This window comes from Pongo pygmaeus, chromosome Y (assembly GCF_028885625.2).
Source record: "Pongo pygmaeus isolate AG05252 chromosome Y, NHGRI_mPonPyg2-v2.0_pri, whole genome shotgun sequence".
NCBI lineage: Eukaryota > Metazoa > Chordata > Mammalia > Primates > Hominidae > Pongo > Pongo pygmaeus.
In genome coordinates, this window is record NC_072397.2 from 14495609 (window position 1) to 14516834 (window position 21226).

The following is a 21226-nucleotide window of genomic DNA, read 5'->3' on the forward strand; positions in this document are numbered from 1 at the left end:
GGCATGAACCTTCCTGACTCCTCTCCCTGCAGGGTACAGAGTGTCTCATTCCACTGCAGTCCAGTGGTTCTGGGATCATGAAGGTCAAGCCTCCAGCTGCAGGCAGTACACCTCCTACCTGACCTTATCATATTGGAAGACACAACGGCTGAGCTTATCATATGACAGACATCATGGCTGAGGTGGAGGTGGAGGTTGTTTGGCTGAATAAGACTGCCCGGGTTTTGGCAGGATTGCTGAGGTGGGGTTCGCCGTGGGGCATCCTGGGAAAGGACTTCGCTGGTCATTCCTTGGTCTCCGGGGAACTGGCTTTAAGCTGTGACCTGAACTCCCCTGGACTTGCTTCTGCAGTCCCCTAGATCATCAGCCAGGGCCTATGGCTCAATGCTTTGCAGTTCTATCCCATGGAGGGAAGGACAGCATTAGAGACAGAACAGAGAGGAGGCCAGGCGAGCAACCAAGGATTGGCAACTCAGAGGCCTTTGAGTCCTGGATCTGTGCCCCTCATGGAGAACCCAAGGATCATGGAGGAGACTGCAGTGAGCAATCCCAGGCAATCCATGGTTTGGGGGAGAAAGGCCCATCAGGAAATTATAACACCCACATGTCAGGATTGGGGAACGTTAAGCCACTAGGATGCATATGTGGCTAAAGTCAGTGGGTGAGAAGCAGGGCTTAAGGGATAGCTGTCTCATCATCACTTGCCAGCTCCATGCCCTGCCCTAAGATCTGCTACCACCTGGGGCTCATTTTGAGCTCAACCAGGGCCCTCTCCCTCTCCACGCAGATGTCCACCTGAGGCCCACCTAGGTCTATGCCGTTTTAGAATGTTTCTCCCGGGACTGTCTTGTTCTGTTTCCATGACCCTGGGCTGCCCTGACATGTGTTATCGTCTCTGACATCCTCCCTCCCAGTGCCCTGCCTTCCCATACAAGATAGTCCACCTCACAGGGAATCTGGAGGACCACACTGGGATCCAGTGTGCGGAAATGTTCTATTTTCTTCATGGACAGGTATTTTGGAGCTTCCTCAGGAGCTGGGAATGTGAAGAGATCGCAAAATGGTTGGGGACCTTCAGTGTGTGTCCAGGGAGGGAACCTGGCTGGCAAATAAGGGCCACCTGAGTAATGGCATGGAAATCCAGTGTCAGTTATCTCCTTAAAGACCTGCTTTGTTACATCACCTACTATTAATATAAAAGTTAATTTCTTACAATAATGAAAAAACAAATTTCAGTATGAAGAAATATAATTTATTGATAATTGTATGGAAGAACTCCTGACTGATCCATTTTCCATTGTAGTTCTTATGCGAGACTTGAGGTGTTTAGCAAGTTTTAACATACAGACAAAAGACTGGGAGAATATGTTCACTAATCCTTGGCAGAATTAAAAAAAATAATAAGATATCAGTATAGACAGATTTTCAACGAAGCTAGATTTGTTATTTGATTTTCATCTTAATGTTACATTATTTCTATTTGTAGTTCTAAAATACTCTTTCTTCTTTGAAATGACAGATGTATATGGTGGGATGTGTCAAGTGCCCTTGGTCCGATTAAATGAAACAATCATTGTTCTTTTGGAAACTGGAGTAGGGCTCACGTGTCAAGCTAGACTACAAAGTAGGCAGCATGCGGTTTGAGGAACAAGATCTTCTAGTGCCCGAGCTCTTTCTTCCTCTATGTACTCTATATCCTTATTTTGCTTTGCAGTTTACAATGTCATGTTGTTCCCTACTCCCTTCTTTCCCAAATAGAAACCAACTTTGAAAAACAATCAGCTTTCAGACATTTATCCAACTCACAGGCAAAGTGAGAGTGAACTGTAGGTGCTAGAAACCGCAATCCACTGCTGTCAATTTTATTTTCTCATGTACGTTAATCTCTCCCTCTCTACCACCTCAGTATACATATACAGCTGTGATCTAAATTCTTAGATTGCTTTTATAAATTAGAATTTTTCCCGTTGTTTACTCCCCTGACACCTACCCCTTCATTACTTTTCTCCACTAAGCACGCTGTACCCACTTCCCTCATTTCTTCCCACTGGCTTTTCAGTTCAGTTCAATTGGGTTTTGGTCTCATTCCACTGGAACTACTTTTATCAAGGACAGCATTCCCATCTGTACTATTAAAACCACTGGTTACTTTACCATTTTCCTCTTACTCAAATTCTCAGCTTTATTCTGCACATTAGCAACTCTCTGTTCTTCAAACACAGAGCTAGGCCAAAATTCTCCTATTTTAGAGGGTTGGCAGCTGTTTTTTTCCCTCTTTATCAATGGCTGCTCTTTCAGATATATCACATAAGACTTCCCTGGAGAAAGCTTCACTTAGTGCCCAATGTACAGTAGTTCTGTCTGTTATACCAACCGTCACTACTATCTGTTACTCTCTTTCCGCGTCCCAAAATTTCCTTCACAACATTTACGACTGCTTGTGTCTTTTATTTATTATCTGTCTCTCCCTCTATGTAAAGCTTCATGAAGTTGGGGACCATTAACCCCATATTCATTGCTGTACCTCCAGAACCCAGCACAGTGCTTTTTGCATAGTAATAAACATGCATGCAATATTTATTATTCAATGAGTAATACACCTTAATAATCTTGAATAATGATAAAGATTAATAATAATCTAGAATCTTAATAAAGTTGCATTGAATAATTTGATGGATAGATGAATGGCAAGAATCCCACAATATTTTTTACTAGCCTCAATTTGAAAACTCATGCCAAGACTTGTGGACTTTATCTTTACAATGATTCTTGCACCTGTCTCTTTCTTCCAGTCCTTGCTTCAACTTTCTTTACCCAGGCCACCATCATATGTTAGTTTAAGCATTTAATAAAACTCAGAACTCACCTTCTGTCTTCTCTTGCTGATCTTCAACCCATCCTATATATTGCAGTTAGTCTTATAACCTTTGTGAAACTCTGATATTATTTTCCTATGAAAAAACAACAACAGCAACAAAAACTTGCCTTTGTGTAGACAGTTTGTTCTAAACTTTCTATCCTGGCATTTATGGGCCTTGAAGACCTGGCTGTAACTGATACAAGCTCTAAATGATCATAATGTCCCACGTATTTGTCTAGCTCTTTTTTGTGTGTACTTCTCTTTTGAAAGATTTATGACTCAAAGTTGTGTTATTACAACATTTAATAGAATGAGAACATGATGAGGGCAGAAACATGGTATGTTTTCCAATCTCAATATTTACAGCACTCTATGCATATTTACTGAAAAATCATTGTGTGCCCCAATTCTTGACGCTCTATGTTCAGTATCAAATAGAATATAGAATATAAAAATGATCAATTGCAAACCCTATATAGTGTTCGCATGTAACTAAAAATACCGAATTCTGTACATTTTGTTTAAGGCAATGGATATGACTTATTATCTGTGCTACTCTTAAATATTGTTGTGCAACTGGTGCCTGCAGTTTCCTGAGCCAAAAGACGAAAAGTTTCGTCCTTAGAAATTTTTCGACTAAAAACTCCTCCAAATAATAAGAAAACACTTAGCAAAAAAAAAAAAAAAAAAAAAAGGTATTGCTGCATGTGGTCTTTTCCCCAGAAAGATATGCAAGATATGAAGGGAACAATAGGATCAGGAAGTGTACTCAGAAGATGAAACTGTATAATGTGAAAAAACCCACTCTGAACAGTTCTGGCACAGGCTATCTGCCTGCAGGCCCTGGTATTGACCCTTAAGCATGCTGTTCAGAATTCCATTATAGAGGAATTAAGGTGGCCAAGAATATATGTTTGTGTGCGTGTTTGTATGTGTGTGTGTGTCTGTGTGTGTGTATGAGGGAGTTTCACTCTTTCTTATATATGTATATATGAGTGTGTGTATACATATACATGCATATGTGTATACACACACACACACACACACACACACACACACACACCCCTACGTACAAGAGACAGAACCTCACTTTCTTGCCCAGACTGGACTGGAGTGCAGAAGCTCAATCTCTGCGCACTGCAGCTTCATCCTCCTGAGCTCAAGTGATCCTCCTGAACAGTCCTCTCACCTTAGCTTCTTCAGTAGCTGGGAACACAGGCACACACCTCCAGTCCTGGCTAATTTTTTGTATCTTTTGTAGAGACAGGGTTTCACCATATTTTCAAGCTAGTCTCCAACTCCTCAGTTCAAGTGGTCCACCCACCTCGGCCTCCCAAAGTCATGGGATCACAGACTTGAGCCACTGTGCCCGAGAACATATATTTCTAAATATTTCAAAATATTAATTTTGGCTGGGTGCGGTGGCTCACACTTGTAATCCCAGCACGTTGGGAGTCCAAGGTGGGTGGTTCAGGAAGTCAGGAGTTCAAGACCAGCCTGGCCAATGCAGTGAAACCACGTCCCTACTGAAAATATAAAAATTACTTAGGTGTTTTGGTGGGTGCCTGCAATCCCAGCTACATGGGAGGCTGAAGCAGGAGAATCCCTTGAACCCAGGAGTCGGAGGTTTCAGTGAGCTGAGTTCGCAGCAGTGCGCTCCAGTATGGACTACCGAGCTAGACTCCATTTCATAATACTAATAATAGTAATAACAATAATAATTGTTACTTGTATCATTCTGCATGAGAACAGTGTAATACAATTAAGAGCAGATGAGTACATAGGAACTTACTTTCATGGAATATTGTTCTTAACATAGTTGTTCTCAATTTTCAATGCACATAATTTTTCCTTCATGAATCTATAAGCTTGAGGTTTGAACACTCCACACTCAACACCTGTAGGGAATGCAAGTGAAAGCCTGCAGTCAGAATGTTACATCCTATTCCATGGGTACTAGCTGTTCCAGTGACATTTGTTAACATTTAGAAAAGGGTTGACATGATGTGCATAATTTTAATCAATCCTGGTGTTGTCTCTGAGTAAACAAAGTGCATGAGTGACATTGGAGATACTTCATGCTTTATCCCTGGATATATACTTATCTTCTAGTTTCATTTTTGTGTGTTTATTTTTGAGGTAGAGTTTCGCTCTTGTTGCCCAGGCTGGAGTGCCATGGCGCGATCTCAGCTCACCGCAAACTCCACCTCCTGGATTCAAGCGATTCTCCTGCCTCAGCCTCCCAAGTAGCTGGGATTACAGGCACTCGCCATCGTGCTGGGCTTATTTTGTACTTTTTTTTTTTTTTTTTTTAGTAGAGATGGGATTTCTCCCAGTTGGTCAGGCTGATCTTGAAATCCCAACTCCTAGTGATCTGCCCACTTCAGCCTCCAAAATTGCTGGGATTATATGCAGAAGCTACCGCTCCCGGCCTTTCTAAATTTTTTATTTATTTATTTATTTATTTATTTATTTATTTATTTATTTTGAGATGGAGTTTCAATCTTTCTTCCAGGCTGGTGTTTAATGGTTAAGTGGTGCGATGTCAGATCACTGCAACCTCTGCCATTCAGGTTTAACCGATTCTCCTGCCTCAGCCTCCTGAGTAGCTACGATTACAGTCACCCCCACACCATGCGTGGATAATGTTTGTATTTTCATTAGAGATGGGCTTTTGCCATTTTACCCAGGGTGGTCTTCAAATTCTGACTTTAGGTGATCTGCCCGCCAGTGCCTCCCAAAATGTAGGATTGCAGGCGTGAGCCACCGTGCCTGGCCTTCTGTTTTCATCTTACGCCATGATTGGTTCATCTTCCAGCTATGCTCCAGTCACCCTGAATTATGTTATACTCACTTTGATTCCAATAATGTACGAGCTTTTTTGTGTCCAGGCTCTCGCACAGGGCATTTCCTGTGTTTGGATTCCCCTTCCCATCTTGTCTGCCTTAAATACTACTACTCATTCTACTCTATCCAGAGCACTTGATGGTGCACATTCTGAGTTTCTAAGTAAAATACAGATGTATGTTACATAGATTTTTATGGAAAGAATCATCATAGATTTCATCACCTTTAAAAAGTGTCTGTGACCCCATAAATATTAAGATTCATTTGTTTCTGCCCATAATCAAACGTGAAACAGTAAAAGCATACACTGAGACCTCCTCATTTCCAACTGACCCAAACAAATTATCTGTCACAGATATTCTGTCCCTTTTCTCAGTTTTTATAGCACTTTATGTCTTTTTTTTCTTGAAACAGAGTCTCACTCTGTTGCCTATGCTGGAGTATAGTGGCATGATCTCCGTTCACTGCAACCTCCGTCTCCCGGGTTCAAGCAATTGTCCTGCCTCAGCCTCCCAAGAAGTTGGGACTACAGGTGTGTGCCACCAAGGCTGGCTAATTTTTTGTAGAGACAGGGTTTTACCTTGTTAGTCAGGATGGCCTCAATCTCCGGACCTCATGATCCTCCCTCCTTGCCCTCCCAAAGTGCTGGTGAGCCACTGCGCATGAACTACTTATCTCTCTTTTTACATCATTTCTATTTGTCTCCCTTTGGACTCAGCTATCACTGAAGGCAGAAACAATGTCTTATTCACCTTTGATCACAGAACTTAGCACAAATGGATTCATTTTAGCTGGGAGAATGTTGAAGCTTAAATCAATGTGCCTGGAATTTAAAATTAGCAATTTTCATATGCTAAAATTCTGGAGGATACAGTGCTTGCATCTTCTAACTATTACCCATACATTTAAAATTTTGACAGTCATTGCCCATCTTCAGGTTGTAATGTGAATACCAAGAAATACAACATTTCTGCTTAATAAAATATGACAACCTTCAGGTATGATAGGTTAACACAGACAGAATCAGTGTGATGGTATCTGCTTCTCCAAGATAATTTTTTCCAATTATTTTATTTATATGAATTATAGAAGTGAAATAAATAAGTAAAACAAAGGGGGATAAATTGTTGACAAATAATTAAAAAGTCTCAGAACATAAGGATGCTTATTTACAGATTAAAAGGCGAACACCTAGCAAAATAGCATGAAAATCGATGAAAGCAGACTCGTGTCAAGATACATCAATGTACAATTTGAGAACACTGAGAACAAAGAGAAAATGGTGTAAGTTTCCAGAGAGGTAAAAATAGGTCACGAACAAAGGATGAGGAACCAGATGATTTAGAAATTTTCAACACTGGCCAGGCATGGTGGCTCATGCATGTAATCCCAGCACTGTGGGAGGCTAAGGCGCAGTTTGGGAGGCCGAGGTGCACTTTGGGAGGCCAAGGCAGGCGAATGACCTGATGTCAGGAGTTTGAGACCAGCCTGACCAACATGGAGAAACCCCATCTCTACTAAAAACACAGAATTGTCCAGGCATGGTGGCGCCTACCTGTAATCCCAGCTACTGGGGAGGCTGAGGCAGGAGAATCACTTCAATCCAGGAGGTGCAGGTTGCGATGAGCTGAGATCCTGCCATTGTACTCCAGCCTGTGCAACAGGAGCGAAACTCCATGTCAAATTAAAAAAAAAAAAAAAAATCTCAACACTACCGCTATAAAGCAGAAGGCAATGGATTATGGAGTTCTGATTTGAAAATTCTAAAAGAAACTGATTTCTGACATATGTTTTTATTTCCAAATAGACTAAAATCAAATGTACAAGGAGAAAACATAACATTTTTCAGACATATGAGAACTCGAAAATTTTGTCTCCAGGTGAACCTTTCCTCAAGAAATTACTAGAGATTTTTTCCTACCAAAAAGAAGAAGTAAACCAAGAAAGATAAAGATGTGAAATGCAGAAAACAGGACACACAAGAAAAGAGAAAGATAAATTCTTAAAAGGGTAGTGAATGTAAGTCCTAGAATGAGACAATTGAAACAGGCCTGGAGGGCAACCAGTCAAGACTGTCGTAGGGAAGCAGGCTATAAGAGAGTGTTCTTCAAGGTGGGAGCATTTATACAGCAATTGATGTGAATAAAAGTCTTGATATGAGATTTAAAAAACTACTAAAGAATTTTCAATTGAGTTAACACAAGTTGAAATAAAATTAAGTGGAAATTGAACAACAAAATTAAAACCACTATTTCTCAGCAATCCATGGATTATCATAATAGGAATTTAAATGTACTTAGAACTTCACGATACTGCAAATATTACAGATTAAATTTGTGAGTAGCAGGAAAAGTGACATTACAATAGGAGTTTAAAGAGAAATGTTTCTACAACAACTTGAAAATTAATGTACTAGATATTTAAATAAAGAACTTTTCTTCTGTTCACCTTTGTTTCTCACAGGGTACACTCGCTGTGTAGCCCAGGCAGGAGTGCAGTGGCATCATCTCCATTCACCACATCCTCTGCCTCCCAGGTTCCCCCTCTCGACTAGCTGGGATTACAAGCATTCGTCACCATGCCCAGCTAATGTTTTGTATTTTTAGTAGAGGCCAGGCTTCACCATGTTGGCCAGACTGGTCTCCAACTGCTGATCTCAGGTGATCTGCCCGTCTCAGCCTTCCAAAGTCCAAAGTGCTGGGAATACAGGCGTTAGCCATCATGCCCAGCCAACTACAGTACTTTTTACCTAAGCGACTGGACGAGTGGAGTTGCTTTGTTTTTTTTCTTTTTTGACACATGGTCTCGCTGTGTCATCCAGGCTGGAGTGCAGTAGTCTGATCTTAGCTTACTACAACCTCTGCCTCCCAGGTTCAGGCGGTTCTCCTGCCTCAGCATCCCAAGTAGCTCGACCACAGGAATGTGCCACTAGGCCTGGCTACTTCTTCTATTTTTGGTAGAGACAGGTTTTTGCCATGTTGCCTAGGCTGGTGTCGAACTCCTGACCTCAAGTGACCCACCAACCTCGGCTTCCCAAAATGTGGAAATTACAGGCGAGAGCCACCACGCCCGGCCTGGACTTGCGGTTTTTTGACATAAAAAGAAAGCTGTGGAGGAAAAAGCTTGGTTTGTGGGAGCACCTGAGGTCAGTTTGGTTCAAAGGTTTGGGATACCTATTATCTACTGGCAGTGATGGTATGTTGTTAATGTACAATATGTTCATGCACATAGCATATATATATGCTCATCAGATGTTTTCAGGTAAAACAAATAGTCATTCCAGTAGTTTGAGCCATTACAGCAATTTCCACCGGGGATTTCACAGTCGAATTCCAGTTGTGGGCAACAGTGATTAACATAATGGTTATTAATGAGAGGAGATTTTGAGACGTCCAGCCATGTTGAGATGTCAAGGCCTTGAAGGGATGGGTTTGGCATATTATGAAGAAAGAGTGCATTGGACTGGATACTAAGAAACACATTGAATTGTTTTTCTTGCCTCTATAACATGAAAGGACAATTAGAGATATAGAAACAATGGAACATTTCACAGCATGGCTTGACATTTCACTGAACTTTTATCCTTTTAAGCATATACAAAGTTTGTGGATCACACCCTGAGAGCTGAATTAGAGTGAGAATTAACTTCCCGGTTGCCAAAGGAGAACAAGGAGAATGAAGGTGTCCGCAGTTAACAGTATTGGATTAATTGAAATGAAGGTTGACAGACTTTTTTGGCTTTCCAACAAATTGAGTAAAGAAAAGGTAACTGCTTTTCTAATTTCACACATACACAATAGTGGATAAATTAAAAATTACACAACCCATATATTACGGGTATCTCCTAGAAATGTATATGTACATGGGCAAACTCACAGTGTGCACATACGTGTCTATAGCTAAATAAATACAAACCCATTGACCAACAGTTAGCAAGTTAGAAATTATTCTTCCATTTCACCATTGCCTTTCCCAGAATTTTGTCACAAATATGATTTTTCCACATATTTGACGCCTACTCTCTGGAGGGATGTCATGTATACACACAGTAAAGCTGTGAGATATCACAATGTTAGTGTCAGAGAAAACAATAACACCGGTTTTATAAAAGAGTAATTGTGAGGAGAAAGTTATACTTCACATTACTACAAATACACAAGTAGGATTTCATTAAAAGCTGAAATCAGTCAATATAATTTGTTTTTAATGTTTTATTTAAAATACTTAATTTCAACAGGATTACTCAAGGAAAATAACGGTAGTCGTAATAAATAATGAGGAAGAATTCCCTCTAATTGTTGATTATTTAAAATGTGAGTAAAATACTAAAAGACACTGTATAATGTAGTTTCATGAAGCATTCTTTATGGTTTACATAAAATTAATAGTCTCAATGGAATATTTGGAGACTGTGAACATTCCATATATCAATTTATTGTACTTTCACTTTATTACTTACTTGCGTATCATCACTGATGGAAATAAAAATGTGTATATTTACACATATGAAAAACGTGGATTTTTGTTTGTTTTCTAGTCAGAGAAAGTTACCAATAATTTTGTCTATATAGGAAACTTTTTGCAAACCCAAATTCTGAACTTTCTTTTCTTTTGAAGATTCTTATTTCAGTCTAGGTATGAAAAGGAATTGGCTGTGATCATTCTTTGATTTCACTGTTATTTGTGAGTTTCTGATACAGAGTTAGGAATGTACAGACTTTAAAACTTGCTTTCTTTTTCTTCGTCTCCCTTTGGACCTGTATATGTGATTTCTGCAGTAATGTGCACCATTATCTCACATATGGTTGCTGAAAGATACAAGCATAAATAGAATTCTTAGTTTCACTGAATCTTGGGGAACAGACAAGTAAAACTGAAAGATAATTATGGTATGAATGTAAGTAAGCAGTTTATCACAGAGGTACAATAAGGGTGAAAATCTATTTAAAAATACATGCCTCATCCAAAACATGAGGTAGTAAAAATGAAACATTTAAGTTGGCATGAAGAACAGTTTAAAAGTTGTGATTATTTCCGGTGAGAGCAAGTAGCTGAAACATCATGAGGAAGTCCTTCAAAGCTACATGTTGGATTGCTGGTCAGGATGGTAAGCCCGGGTCTGGGGAAGGGTTCTAAGATCCAGGTCAGTTTGAGGTGCTCCTGGAGCTCAGGGGTGTCTCAGTCGGGGAGCTAGGAAGGGGAAACGCATGCTTCACCCCAGCTAGAAGGCCACCTCAGCCCACCTAGATGAAATTGTCCCTTGGCTGTCCTCTTTCTCCTTCTTGGACAGGCAGGAGGAGGAACTCACTCATCATGAGTACAACTGGCAGGAAGAAGTTTGCCTGTCATCACAACATTTACTTTGGCAACGAAGTGCTCACTAAGGAGTATTGCGTTGGCATCCTCAATGAGGAGTGCCTCCTGGTATGGTAGAGGGGGTAGTACCTGGGAAGCTCGGCCTGGCGTTAGCCTTCCTGACTCCTCTCCCTCCAGGATACAGGGCGACTGGCTCCACTGCAGTCAAGTGGTTCTAGGCTCATTCAGGTGAAGGCCCCAGTTTCCTGCAGGGCACTGCCTAACTGAGCTTCCTCAGCTGGTTGGCTGACTGTGACTGCCCAGGGTATGGCAGGTTTGCTGAGGTGGGGCAGCTATGCGGCGTCATGGCAAAGGACCTTGTTGGACATTCCTCGGCATCGGAGGAATTGGCTTTGGACCGGAACCTGACCTGTCACGACCACTTTGCCCAGTCCCCGAGGTCATCAGCCAGGGCCTGTGGCTCAATCTCCTGCAGCACTACTCAACGGAGTTAGGCCCTCAGAGAGGGAACAGAGAAGAGGACAGGGAAGCAGCCCAGGCCTGGGGGTTGAGAAGCCTGTGGGTCCCGGAGTTAGGATGCACATAGAGAAGCCAAGGCTCAGGGAGGAGATTGCAGTGAGCAAACTCAGGCCATCATGGGCTGGTGGAGAAAGGTCCATAAGGGAACTGTAGTTCCCACATTTCAGGATAGGGGAACCCTAATCTGCTAAATAGGCATAATTAGCAAAGGTCAATGGGTAAGAAGCCAGGATCAAGAGATAGCTGCCTCATCATCCCTTGCTAGCTCCCTTCTCTGTCCTGAGGCATGCCACTACCTGGCCTTCAGTTTGGGATCCACCAGGGCTGTCTCACCCTCCATACAGATGCCCATCTGAGGCCTGTCCAGGTCTACATCCTCCCAGAATGGCTCTCCCAGGCCTGCCAAGTCCCATTTGGATGAACCCAGGCTCTCCTGACATGCTTGTTCCCCTCTGCCATCCTCATTCACCCAGCAACTCCCCACCCACAAAAAAGGCAGGCCATCGCACAGGGAATCTGGAGGACCACACAGGGCTCGCAGGGGAGGAAATGTGAAGAGACAGCAAAACGGAAGGGGATCCTCTGTGTGTTTCCAGGAAGGCAATCTGGCTGGACATTAAGGCCCACCTCACTATTGCTGAGGACACCCAGTGTCTCTTGGCCCTGAGCATGTGCACACAAACACATTGTCTAAATGGCATTGACATCAATACTACCTGAGTGATCCTCAGATCCTATACAACCCCTGTAAAAATATCAATGACCCATTCTTCTTAGAAAAGTAATCTGAGAATCCTAAATTTCCTGTGAAACGGCAGAACATCCTGAAAGCCCAGAGCAATCCAGTAAAACGCACAAAGCTGGAGGCATCACACTACCTAACTTCATGATATACTACTACAAAGCTTTACGTACCGAAATAGGATAGCACTGCAGAAAAGCAGAGACTTGAGCTTATGAAAAACAACAGGAGCCCAGAACTAAGTCACTGCATTTGCAGCTAAGTCACGGCCTTTTCCCAAAGCAGCAACAACGCCCAGTGAAAAATCAAGTATCTTCTATAAACTAGGTTGGGGACAAACTGAATAGCCACATAAAGGAATTTACAAGTGGATAATTTATCACCAACCTCCAATGTCAGACAGGAAACAATAAAAATACCAGAACAAATCACAAGGAAGAAGCTCCATGGCATCTCTGTAGGCAATGATGGTCTCAAAGTGACTGCAAGAGCACAGTAAACACCATCAGAAATAGAGGATGTAATCATATCAAACTAAAGTGCTTCACCACAACACAGAAAACTAAAGAAACAGAAGGGGCATCCTACAGGATGGGAGCAATGATTGGGTCACCATAGATCTGTTAATGGGTCAATATTCAAAGTACATAAGGAACTCCCCACAACTCAATAGCTTGAAAACAAATGGGCAAAGGCTGGAATACTCATTTCTGAAACTAAGACATACAGTTGTCCAGAGGACACACTAAAAAGTCCTCATCATCCCCAACCCACCAGGAAAATGCAAATCAAAACACAATGAGATTTCTTCTCACTTCAGTCAGAATGCCTATTTTCCAAAAGACAAGAAAAAAAAAAAAGAAAAAAGAAAACCCTCATTTCTGGTGAGGATGCAGAGAAAAGGAATTCCTTGCTCACTTTTGGTGAGAATGTAAATTGGTGCAGGCATTACAAGAAGTTTTATGGGTTTTATTTAATATAAACAGTCTTCAAAAATCTACAGGTAGAACCACCCACCATATGATCCAGCAAATCAAAATACCCGGGCACGCCCACAAGTACACAGATCAGTATGTTGAAGGTGTGCATGCACCCATGCAAGTATTGTTGCACTCATTACATTTTCCCTAGAGCCAAAATAACGGAAGCAACCTGAGTGTCCCTCAATTGATGAGTGGATTAAAAAAATGGGGTAAATACACCTACGCGGAATAGAAAAATGTAATGCAATAATAAATAAGGAAATCCTGCCAGTTGTGACAATGCGTGTGAATCTGCTGAATGTGTGCATGCCATTTTGTTAAGTCACATAAGCCAGGTATCTGAAAGGCAACTAGCACATGACCTCATTCTTATAAGAAATTGAAAAAGCGGACTTCACAGAGGTAGTGACTCCGAAGGCGGGGGTGAAGAGGGTGCACTGAGGAGATGCTGGATCAAGAATTCATATTTCTAGTTAGAAAGGAGGGATAGGTCAAAAATATTTTCTTCAGCCTGCTGACTATAACTGGTGATAATGTATTCTTTCTCTAACAAAATTCTAAGACAGTGCATGTCAAGTTTTTTCACAACAAAAATGACAAGTATGTGAGATCACGCATATGTTGATTAGCTGGATGTATCCAATGCATAATATATATGACCTTTTGAACAACACTCCTTATGTTATAAATATGTATCATTTCATATGACAGTTTCAAATGAACATACAATTTTTAAAACGCCTTAAGAGAATAAATGTCAATAAACTATTTTATTATAAAGCGGTGCTTTTCATTTCTATCAAAGTCTTTTTCATGACACAGGAAAGAATGCAACATCGTTTGGTAAGTTAAGGAAAAATATATATGTGCACATATATATATATATAAATTTATAAATATGAAAATCGCAATGAATGCTGACGATGAGTTGAAAGATAGAAATTAGAGGCACGGAGACTACAGTCCATGAATTGAAACCTTCACTGCATGTTTGAAAAGAAGACGTGAGGAGGTAGAAGAAAAAAGCAAAAAACTCAAAGCCATGCCAGGGCCATGGGTCACACCTGTCATTCCGGCACTTTGGTAGGCTGAGGTGGGAGGATTGCCTGCACTCAGGAGTTCCAGAGGAGCCTGGGGCAACATGGGCCCATATCCAAAAAGTAATCAATTGCTAAATTAATACATAGCTGGGAAGGGTTGCATGCACCTCTAGTGCCAGCTGTGTGAGAGTCTGAGTTGAGAGGATCACATGGGTGTGTGGTGTCTGGGATGCAGTGGGCTAAGACCCTGGGGCTGCTGTCCAACCTAGAAGACAGAGTAAGACCCATTCTCGGAAAACCAACAAAAAAAGAGTCACATTCGGCAAATTAAAACTACGTAGTGTGAGGAGAATCAAAATAAATGAAACATCATTAGAGCCTACGCGATCCGATGGAGGAAACCAGCTTTCACATAATAACAGCGCCAGATGGGGAGAACAATAAGAAAGGGCAGAGAGAACACTGTAAGTAATAATACACCAAACTCCCCAAATGACTTAAAAGACATAAATGTAAAAAGAGTGCTCCTTTTCCATTCAAAGCCCTTAATAACAAGTGCAAGTGTCTTTTTCTGAATCCCTGACATGCATTCAGCTAGCCTGAACCTCTTGGTGAAGTTCCCAGACCACGATGTGCCCTTTCTATATGCTCTCATTTTCTTATTTCCTATCACTTATCTGTAGCAGGTCATAACGAATCATGATTGTTTGACATTCTTTGACACAATGAATAATTCAGGTATGAGTTCATTAAACAATAGTTTATGACATGTCGTGAAGAAATTCTGTACGCATGATGTTGGTTAAAAGATAATACAAAACTGAAATGGAGGAAGAAGAACATTTTCTACGTTTCATCATCGTGCTTGTGTTTACGCAGCATGTATCTACGAACTATAGCTGCCTGCTGGAAAATCATCTGACACAATCACTTGAAAGTTCTCCTTCCGCTTGGGAGACCACAGGCATACCCACTTTTTCACTTTTCCACCTTTTCGATACACTGAGCGGGATGAGTGGAATCCATGGGACTTTTGGCTTTGCTGCAATGCTCAGTATTTGTTTTTAACACTGTCATTGCTAGATTGGCCTGAAATAAACCGTTCATTATGGCTCACAAAAAGAACTCATCTCTTTCAGCTCAGAGTCTTTCAAAGAGGAATTTCATCCAGACATTCTGATGTCTGACGCCACTGCCAAGAGATTCAGAATTACAAACTAAATTCAGATAGAGAACAGAAAGGTAGATGATACAGACGGAGAGAGTGTGGTGGGGAAGGAAGGGAAAGAAGAAAGGAAGGGTGTAAAGGAAAGGAAGGAAGAAAGGAAGGGAGAGAGAGTGACAGATGTTCAAAGACACAGATACAAATTCTAGCATGGTTGTAGAGATAGGCATGTACAAATTACCGCAGGTAGTGTGGAAAAATATGGGGAGACATAGGTGGAGTCAGAGGAAAGATACAAACCCACGCAGAGAAATAAACATACACAACTACAAACACACTAAAAACTACAAACACACACTTGGTACTTTAAACATGAAAAAGACCCTGACAGTAGATGTAACAGAGGTGTTTCAGAGTTACTGAGGCAGAATACAAATCCGTCAGTACCCTTAGCGTTTGTGGCCCATGTGCACGGATATTCAGTGGAAGAAGCGTTAGACAGCCTGTACAATTCAGCACCATCTCTGATAATACCAAAACAATGGATCTCATGTGAAATCACTAGACTGAATTGTATGTAGGATTTGAGGAAGGAGCCCAGTCGGCTGCATTCACTCGGTGGGGTGGCAATATGGCTGAGCCACCAACCCATGGCACGCCCTTCCATTGTAGACAGTTCCTGGTTTGCTGCCTGCCTTGTAAAAAGCTCTTCCCCTACCACCACTTTAAAACAGGCTAGTTCCAAAACTAGCCCTAGCCATCTATTTATGGTCTCCTTCTTATCTATTTACCTCCTAGAGAAATCATTGCAAGACACCTTCCTCAACTTTTTCCTATGCATTAAATTTGGGGCAAGACCTTTTCACATGACCTGATTATAGGCAAGTCCCCAGACATTTCCTAATCTGAGTTGCCCTGAGTGCAGGCACCAATCTGTGGCCCCATTCCCACTATAGGGATACTGTACTGGACCACAGTGTCTTTGACCTGCACACAGTGAGATAAAGGGCAGCTTCACGGGGCCAAAGGGTTCCGAATGTTTTCAGAATAATTTGCTGAGAAAACCTGTTTCTCCTGTGTTTGTGGGTCATGGGGACAGTAGTCAGAGGAGGACAAGACTCCCCCTCCAGAGCTTCAGCACTGTGCCCAGGAGCAGGGGCAAAACTGGGCTATAGATTTTCAAAGCTCAACTGCTGTTACCGAGCAGGAGGTGTGGAATGCGTATTGAAGGCAGTACAACAGATTCATGAACTTTGACTGTCAAACCTTCCTCCCTGAAACAACATAGCTCTTCTCACAGAAGCTGTGCCGACCAGAGTACATATGGGACAGGAATGTTAGCACTCTACTAGTGTGTGGCCAACATGGATGCTCATGTTGGAACTGTTTTTTCTGGGAACCGGGAAGAAAGTTCTGCCGCCGACACTGAAATCCTCCTCACCCATCAGTGACACAGGCAACCCCTCGTCTTGTGCATAGACACAGGTGTTCATGGGAAGCCGCCACCCACCCGTGAATGAAAACTGTATGTGTTGTCCTCCTGTGTGAGGCTTGCAACACATACTGTGCAACTATCTGCTCTTTACATTATTAAACTTAGGCAAAGTATGCTGAAAAGGCCACAGAAAATCAGAGGGCCCTGGGCTCCAGAAACAATCTGCAGTGCCAATCACTGGGGAGAATAGAGCCTCACTAGAGTTTGCAAGAGCACAAAATGCACTCGTAATGTTGGTAGCTACATACACTACTGGTTCCTCACCTAACATACAATCGTGGAGAAAAGCTTAACCCAACTAAAGATGTAAACATCAACAAGAGTGTCCATATCCTGTGTCATCAAGTGACAAGACAGTCCATGCGTGGATTCCCCAGCAATCTTATATTCCACAAATCCAACCCCTTTCCCCGCACTTCTGCCAGTCTGTGTTTTCCCTTAGTCATCTACGCCAAAAAGCATATCCTGAATGCTTTCCCACATGCCTCTGTCACCTTTCCCACAGTCCCTCCATACACCTTACCTGCCCATTTCTTCTCACGTTGATGTGTGAGAAGTTCTGAGGGGCTGATTGTCCCAGAAAAGGATTATGCATTCACCTTTAAAAGAACGTGAATTCAACAAGAAAGGGAACTTCAAGATTTCCATCATCCTGTGCTTATCTATTGTGTATGATGATACCCAAAATGAAGGATTTTAGAGGTCCCAGCAAACTGGGCTGTGGAAACCTTAACCCCTTTCCTTGAACTACTTCTGCTTCCATAGGACAAAGTAAGTTTCCAACTAAGCTGTCTTTTGCTTTGACCTCCCCAACTCTGTCCTGTAGGAAGAATCCCAACACATTCCACACCCATTCACTCCACAATTTTAGAGGCCCAGCTCCAACACAGACGGGTCAGTTCCATGAAGAAAATAAAGCATATTGATTGATCAATTCAATATGACACCCAAATCCAGGGGATAAACGTACACACACACACAGAAACAAACACACACACACAGAGTCAAACATTCTTGAGAATATTTATTTGGCATTCCATACAATCCAAGTTTACCCCCTTTTCCTGTCTGATTTTTTTGTGACTGGGTCGGTTTTTCCTTTACTTCCTGGGCATAAGACCATGCTGAGTACTGACATCCTGCATACGGTAGTAACTTTTTAGGAGTTCTGCTGTTTTAAGTAAGGTCCGATGCTCCCTCACAGTCAACTCAACATCTGGGAGTCCCCTAGAGAAACACAAACGCATGTCAAAACGCATTTCTCTCAGCCATACTTTGAAATGTTTTAATTGCAGGGCCCGCTGAGAAAAGGATATCCCTTCCCCATTTGTGATCTCTTAAACTTCCTCCTACCATGGGTTACAAACTGTTCTCCGCAATACCTGCCCCATTCCCAGTACTCTCTGTGAGGGGAGTCAGCTAACAAGATGCATTGTACACTAAAAGCACACAGAAATCTGATGCGGCAATAGCTCAAGGAAATCCATCAATCTAAACAATCCTTTGCGGTCTAGGACAGGGATGACCAGGAGGCACATTCAGGGAGCCCAATCTCATGGAGTAGGTAGGATGACTGCCGCTGGGGTTGACGGCCATGGAATCAAGGGCTACAGATTGAAGTGAATGATTTTCAGCTTCACTTCTCAGTGATTCTGGAAATGGACTATGCTCCCCTGGGCTTAAGACTCACAGCTATAACCTGCCTTGCAGTGCAGTCTCTAATCTGCCTTTTTCAGCCCAATGCCATGAATGTCCTGGATTCTGTCACTCTCTCTCGTCCTCTCAAGGAATTTCTACATATAGGAAAGCAGCCTCAATTTCTACATTTCTGAAACGAGCGTCCAGGCTCCCTGAATAGGCAGGTGTGTCAACCCCCTCATAGTGGGCATCAAACAGCTCCAGTTCCAACTGAACGGCTCACCTGAAATCTCTGTTCCCTCTTCAGGTGGCTTCATCCTCTTGTAGTACGGCAGGGGATTGCGCCACAGGTCCTTACATAGGATCTGTCAGGGGAATCAATCGGCAAACGCCTCATCAGGGCTCAGACTGGTGACCCAAACAGGTGGGAACACACCAGGGTCATTGCTGATGTTTCCCAGTGAGGACCCACCTCAGCAATCCTATTAGATCCTGCGAAGTTGTGGTCAGAAAACCAGTTGAAGAAGTTAAGGCTGCTGTTGTGGTGTCTGCGGCGACAGGCCTCAACTTCATAATCTGGATACCACTGAATTGGAGTGGAATGAGAAGCCCTGTATTCTACAGAGACAGAAAGTTTTGTGGGAAGGGGACTGGATCACGTTGGCAATGATCCACCCACCATCTTCCTTCCACTACCCATCCTGGGAGCCACCTGTCACCTGTGATGTTCACCAGATATTCCTTGGTAATCACTTTATTCTGGAAGTAGGGGTTACTCCGAAAGAACAACATGATCCTGCAGAGATGAACGGGATGCTTCACTTCTTCCACCTGTCAGGACAAGGTGGAGAAAGTTTAAATACCTTTTTGGGTGAGGTGCCAACTGTTGCTCACAGGAACCAATTATTTCCCTTACCCTCCCCCACTAAACCCTCTAGCCTCAGTCTTGCTGTCCTCACCTCCAAGTTGATCATGTAGCTCAGCATGTCTTCATCTTGGTCAGTGATCAGGGCTGACATCTGGGGGTGGTTTGCAATCTGATTTAGGTCAAAGAGCCTTTACATGCGGTGGAAGGAGAAGCTAGGAGCAACAGGGAAGAAGGCCTAAGAGCACCCAGAGGCTGGGGTAGGGGATTTCTCAGATCTGCTTCCACGTATGACCTCCTTTCGCCTCCCCCTACCCCTAAAATAAGGCCCCTTGGCTTCACAGAGGGTGTATAATTCTGAGGCTGACTGCACTGACATGCGGAGGTGCGATTTGCAGAGACTTGCTGGTGTCTGAGGAGTGGCAGAACCTGCTTATAGCCGAAGACGCCCAGTCCCAGATCGGACTAGAAAGGGGGAGCAATCACACTGCCTTAAAAATAGCTTGATGCACACAAAAACCTATTCTGGTCTGAACTCGCTTCTGTTCTTCAAAAACATGCCCCAAACGTCTGCTGCTCGGCATCACCAAGGGTTTCTCTGCCGCACGCAGGAAAATAGTACCCACGCCTGCTGCAGTTTTCCCTAGCCACATTTGTCCGGGGCAACTCACCTTTGTTCCCCAAAGGTGGCGTCACATCGATGCCAAGCTGCCCATAAGTTACTTACACTTCCCCGAGAGCACCTCTCCACCAGAAAGGCAGAAGAAACACTGAGAAGGATACAACATTGGCCCAGAAGCCAGGGACGCTCTGGATGACCGCGCCTCTGCAGTCTAGGTGGGCCTTGCGCCTCCGCTCCATCTTTTCCCTCTGCCGAGAAAAGGCCTTCCTGGCTTGGGCATTAACCGGCCCCAGCTCCACCTGAACGGCCAGCAGCTCCTCCAGTGCAGACTCTGGGGTCATGGGCCCAGGGCCAGGCTGTGCCCGCTGGGCCTCCTCCTGCGGCTCCACGAGGCCCTCCTCCTGGGCCACCACCTCCACCTCCGCCATTATGTCATCCAACACCAGCACCGCCTCCTCCCCCAAAGCCACCTGCTCACTCTCCACCCCGGCCGCCCCCTCCTGTACAGCCTCCATCCTGAAGACGGTGCCCTCCTCCGCACTCCCACTGAGCAAGGCCTATGCTGCCCGAACCGAGCCACACGAACCCGGCCGCAGCCTTTATTGCACCCAGTGGGTCAGCGGGCCCTCAGTGCGCATGCGCGGGGCTCCCGGGCGCCCCCTAATGGACTGCGCGGGAAGAGCGCGGGGAGCCGCGCTGCGACCGCCTTCCTCCCATGCTGGCCAATGAATGGGAGGGCGGTGGGCGTCTCCCTGGGCGGCACAGCCACTGGTGGGCCTGCATCTCCAACTCCCCCTAACGCCAACTCCTCTCCCCAAACCTCCTCCGAGAAGCCCTTGGAGCTTGTGCCCGGTAGCTCGGCATCCTGGGACAGACGGGCTGCGTGGCATTTGGAATTGTGGGCACGGCAGCCCTGTGTCCTGACATCCTGAGTGTGGCAAGCCATGAAAATCTCTATGTGTCATGAACACATGAAACATCTCTCTTCGTTAGGCAGGCCAGCTGGATGGTACGGAAGCAATACTGCAGATCCAGAGAACTCTCTCTGGTTGCTGGGGCCAGGTTGACAGGGGCGGCCTAGGGGAAGTGAGTCGGGCCGGGCACGTGGGAGGAAAGTCGCCTCCTTGTGCTAAG

At 43.6% G+C, this 21226-nt stretch overlaps 1 protein-coding gene across 1 annotated transcript; it reads right to left on the reverse strand.

Moving 5' to 3' along the window:
• Positions 1-17973: 17973 nt before the first annotated feature.
• On the reverse strand, positions 17974-20760 carry LOC129025830 (testis-specific Y-encoded protein 3-like). The gene is made up of 6 exons (XM_054473398.2): positions 20254-20760; positions 19565-19642; positions 19325-19436; positions 19078-19223; positions 18889-18970; positions 17974-18194 (listed from the first exon to the last, which is right to left on the reverse strand). Exons 1-6 carry the CDS (start codon positions 20605-20607, stop codon positions 18172-18174), a joined length of 795 nt encoding a protein of 264 aa, XP_054329373.1. The 5' UTR covers positions 20608-20760; the 3' UTR covers positions 17974-18171.
• Between the last annotated feature and the right edge of the window lie 466 nt (positions 20761-21226).

What these genes read in the sequence shown, in the direction of transcription:
- LOC129025830 (XM_054473398.2), bottom strand. Translation starts at nt 20,607, where the DNA reads ATGGAGGCTGTACAGGAGGGGGCGGCCGGGGTGGAGAGTGAGCAGGTG. An exon ending in GCTACATGATCAACTTGGAG is followed by an intron (nt 19,437 to 19,564) that starts GTGAGGACAGCA and finishes TTGTCCTGACAG; the next exon opens with GTGGAAGAAGTGAAGCATCC. An exon ending in ATATCTGGTGAACATCACAG is followed by an intron (nt 19,224 to 19,324) that starts GTGACAGGTGGC and finishes CTGTCTCTGTAG; the next exon opens with AATACAGGGCTTCTCATTCC.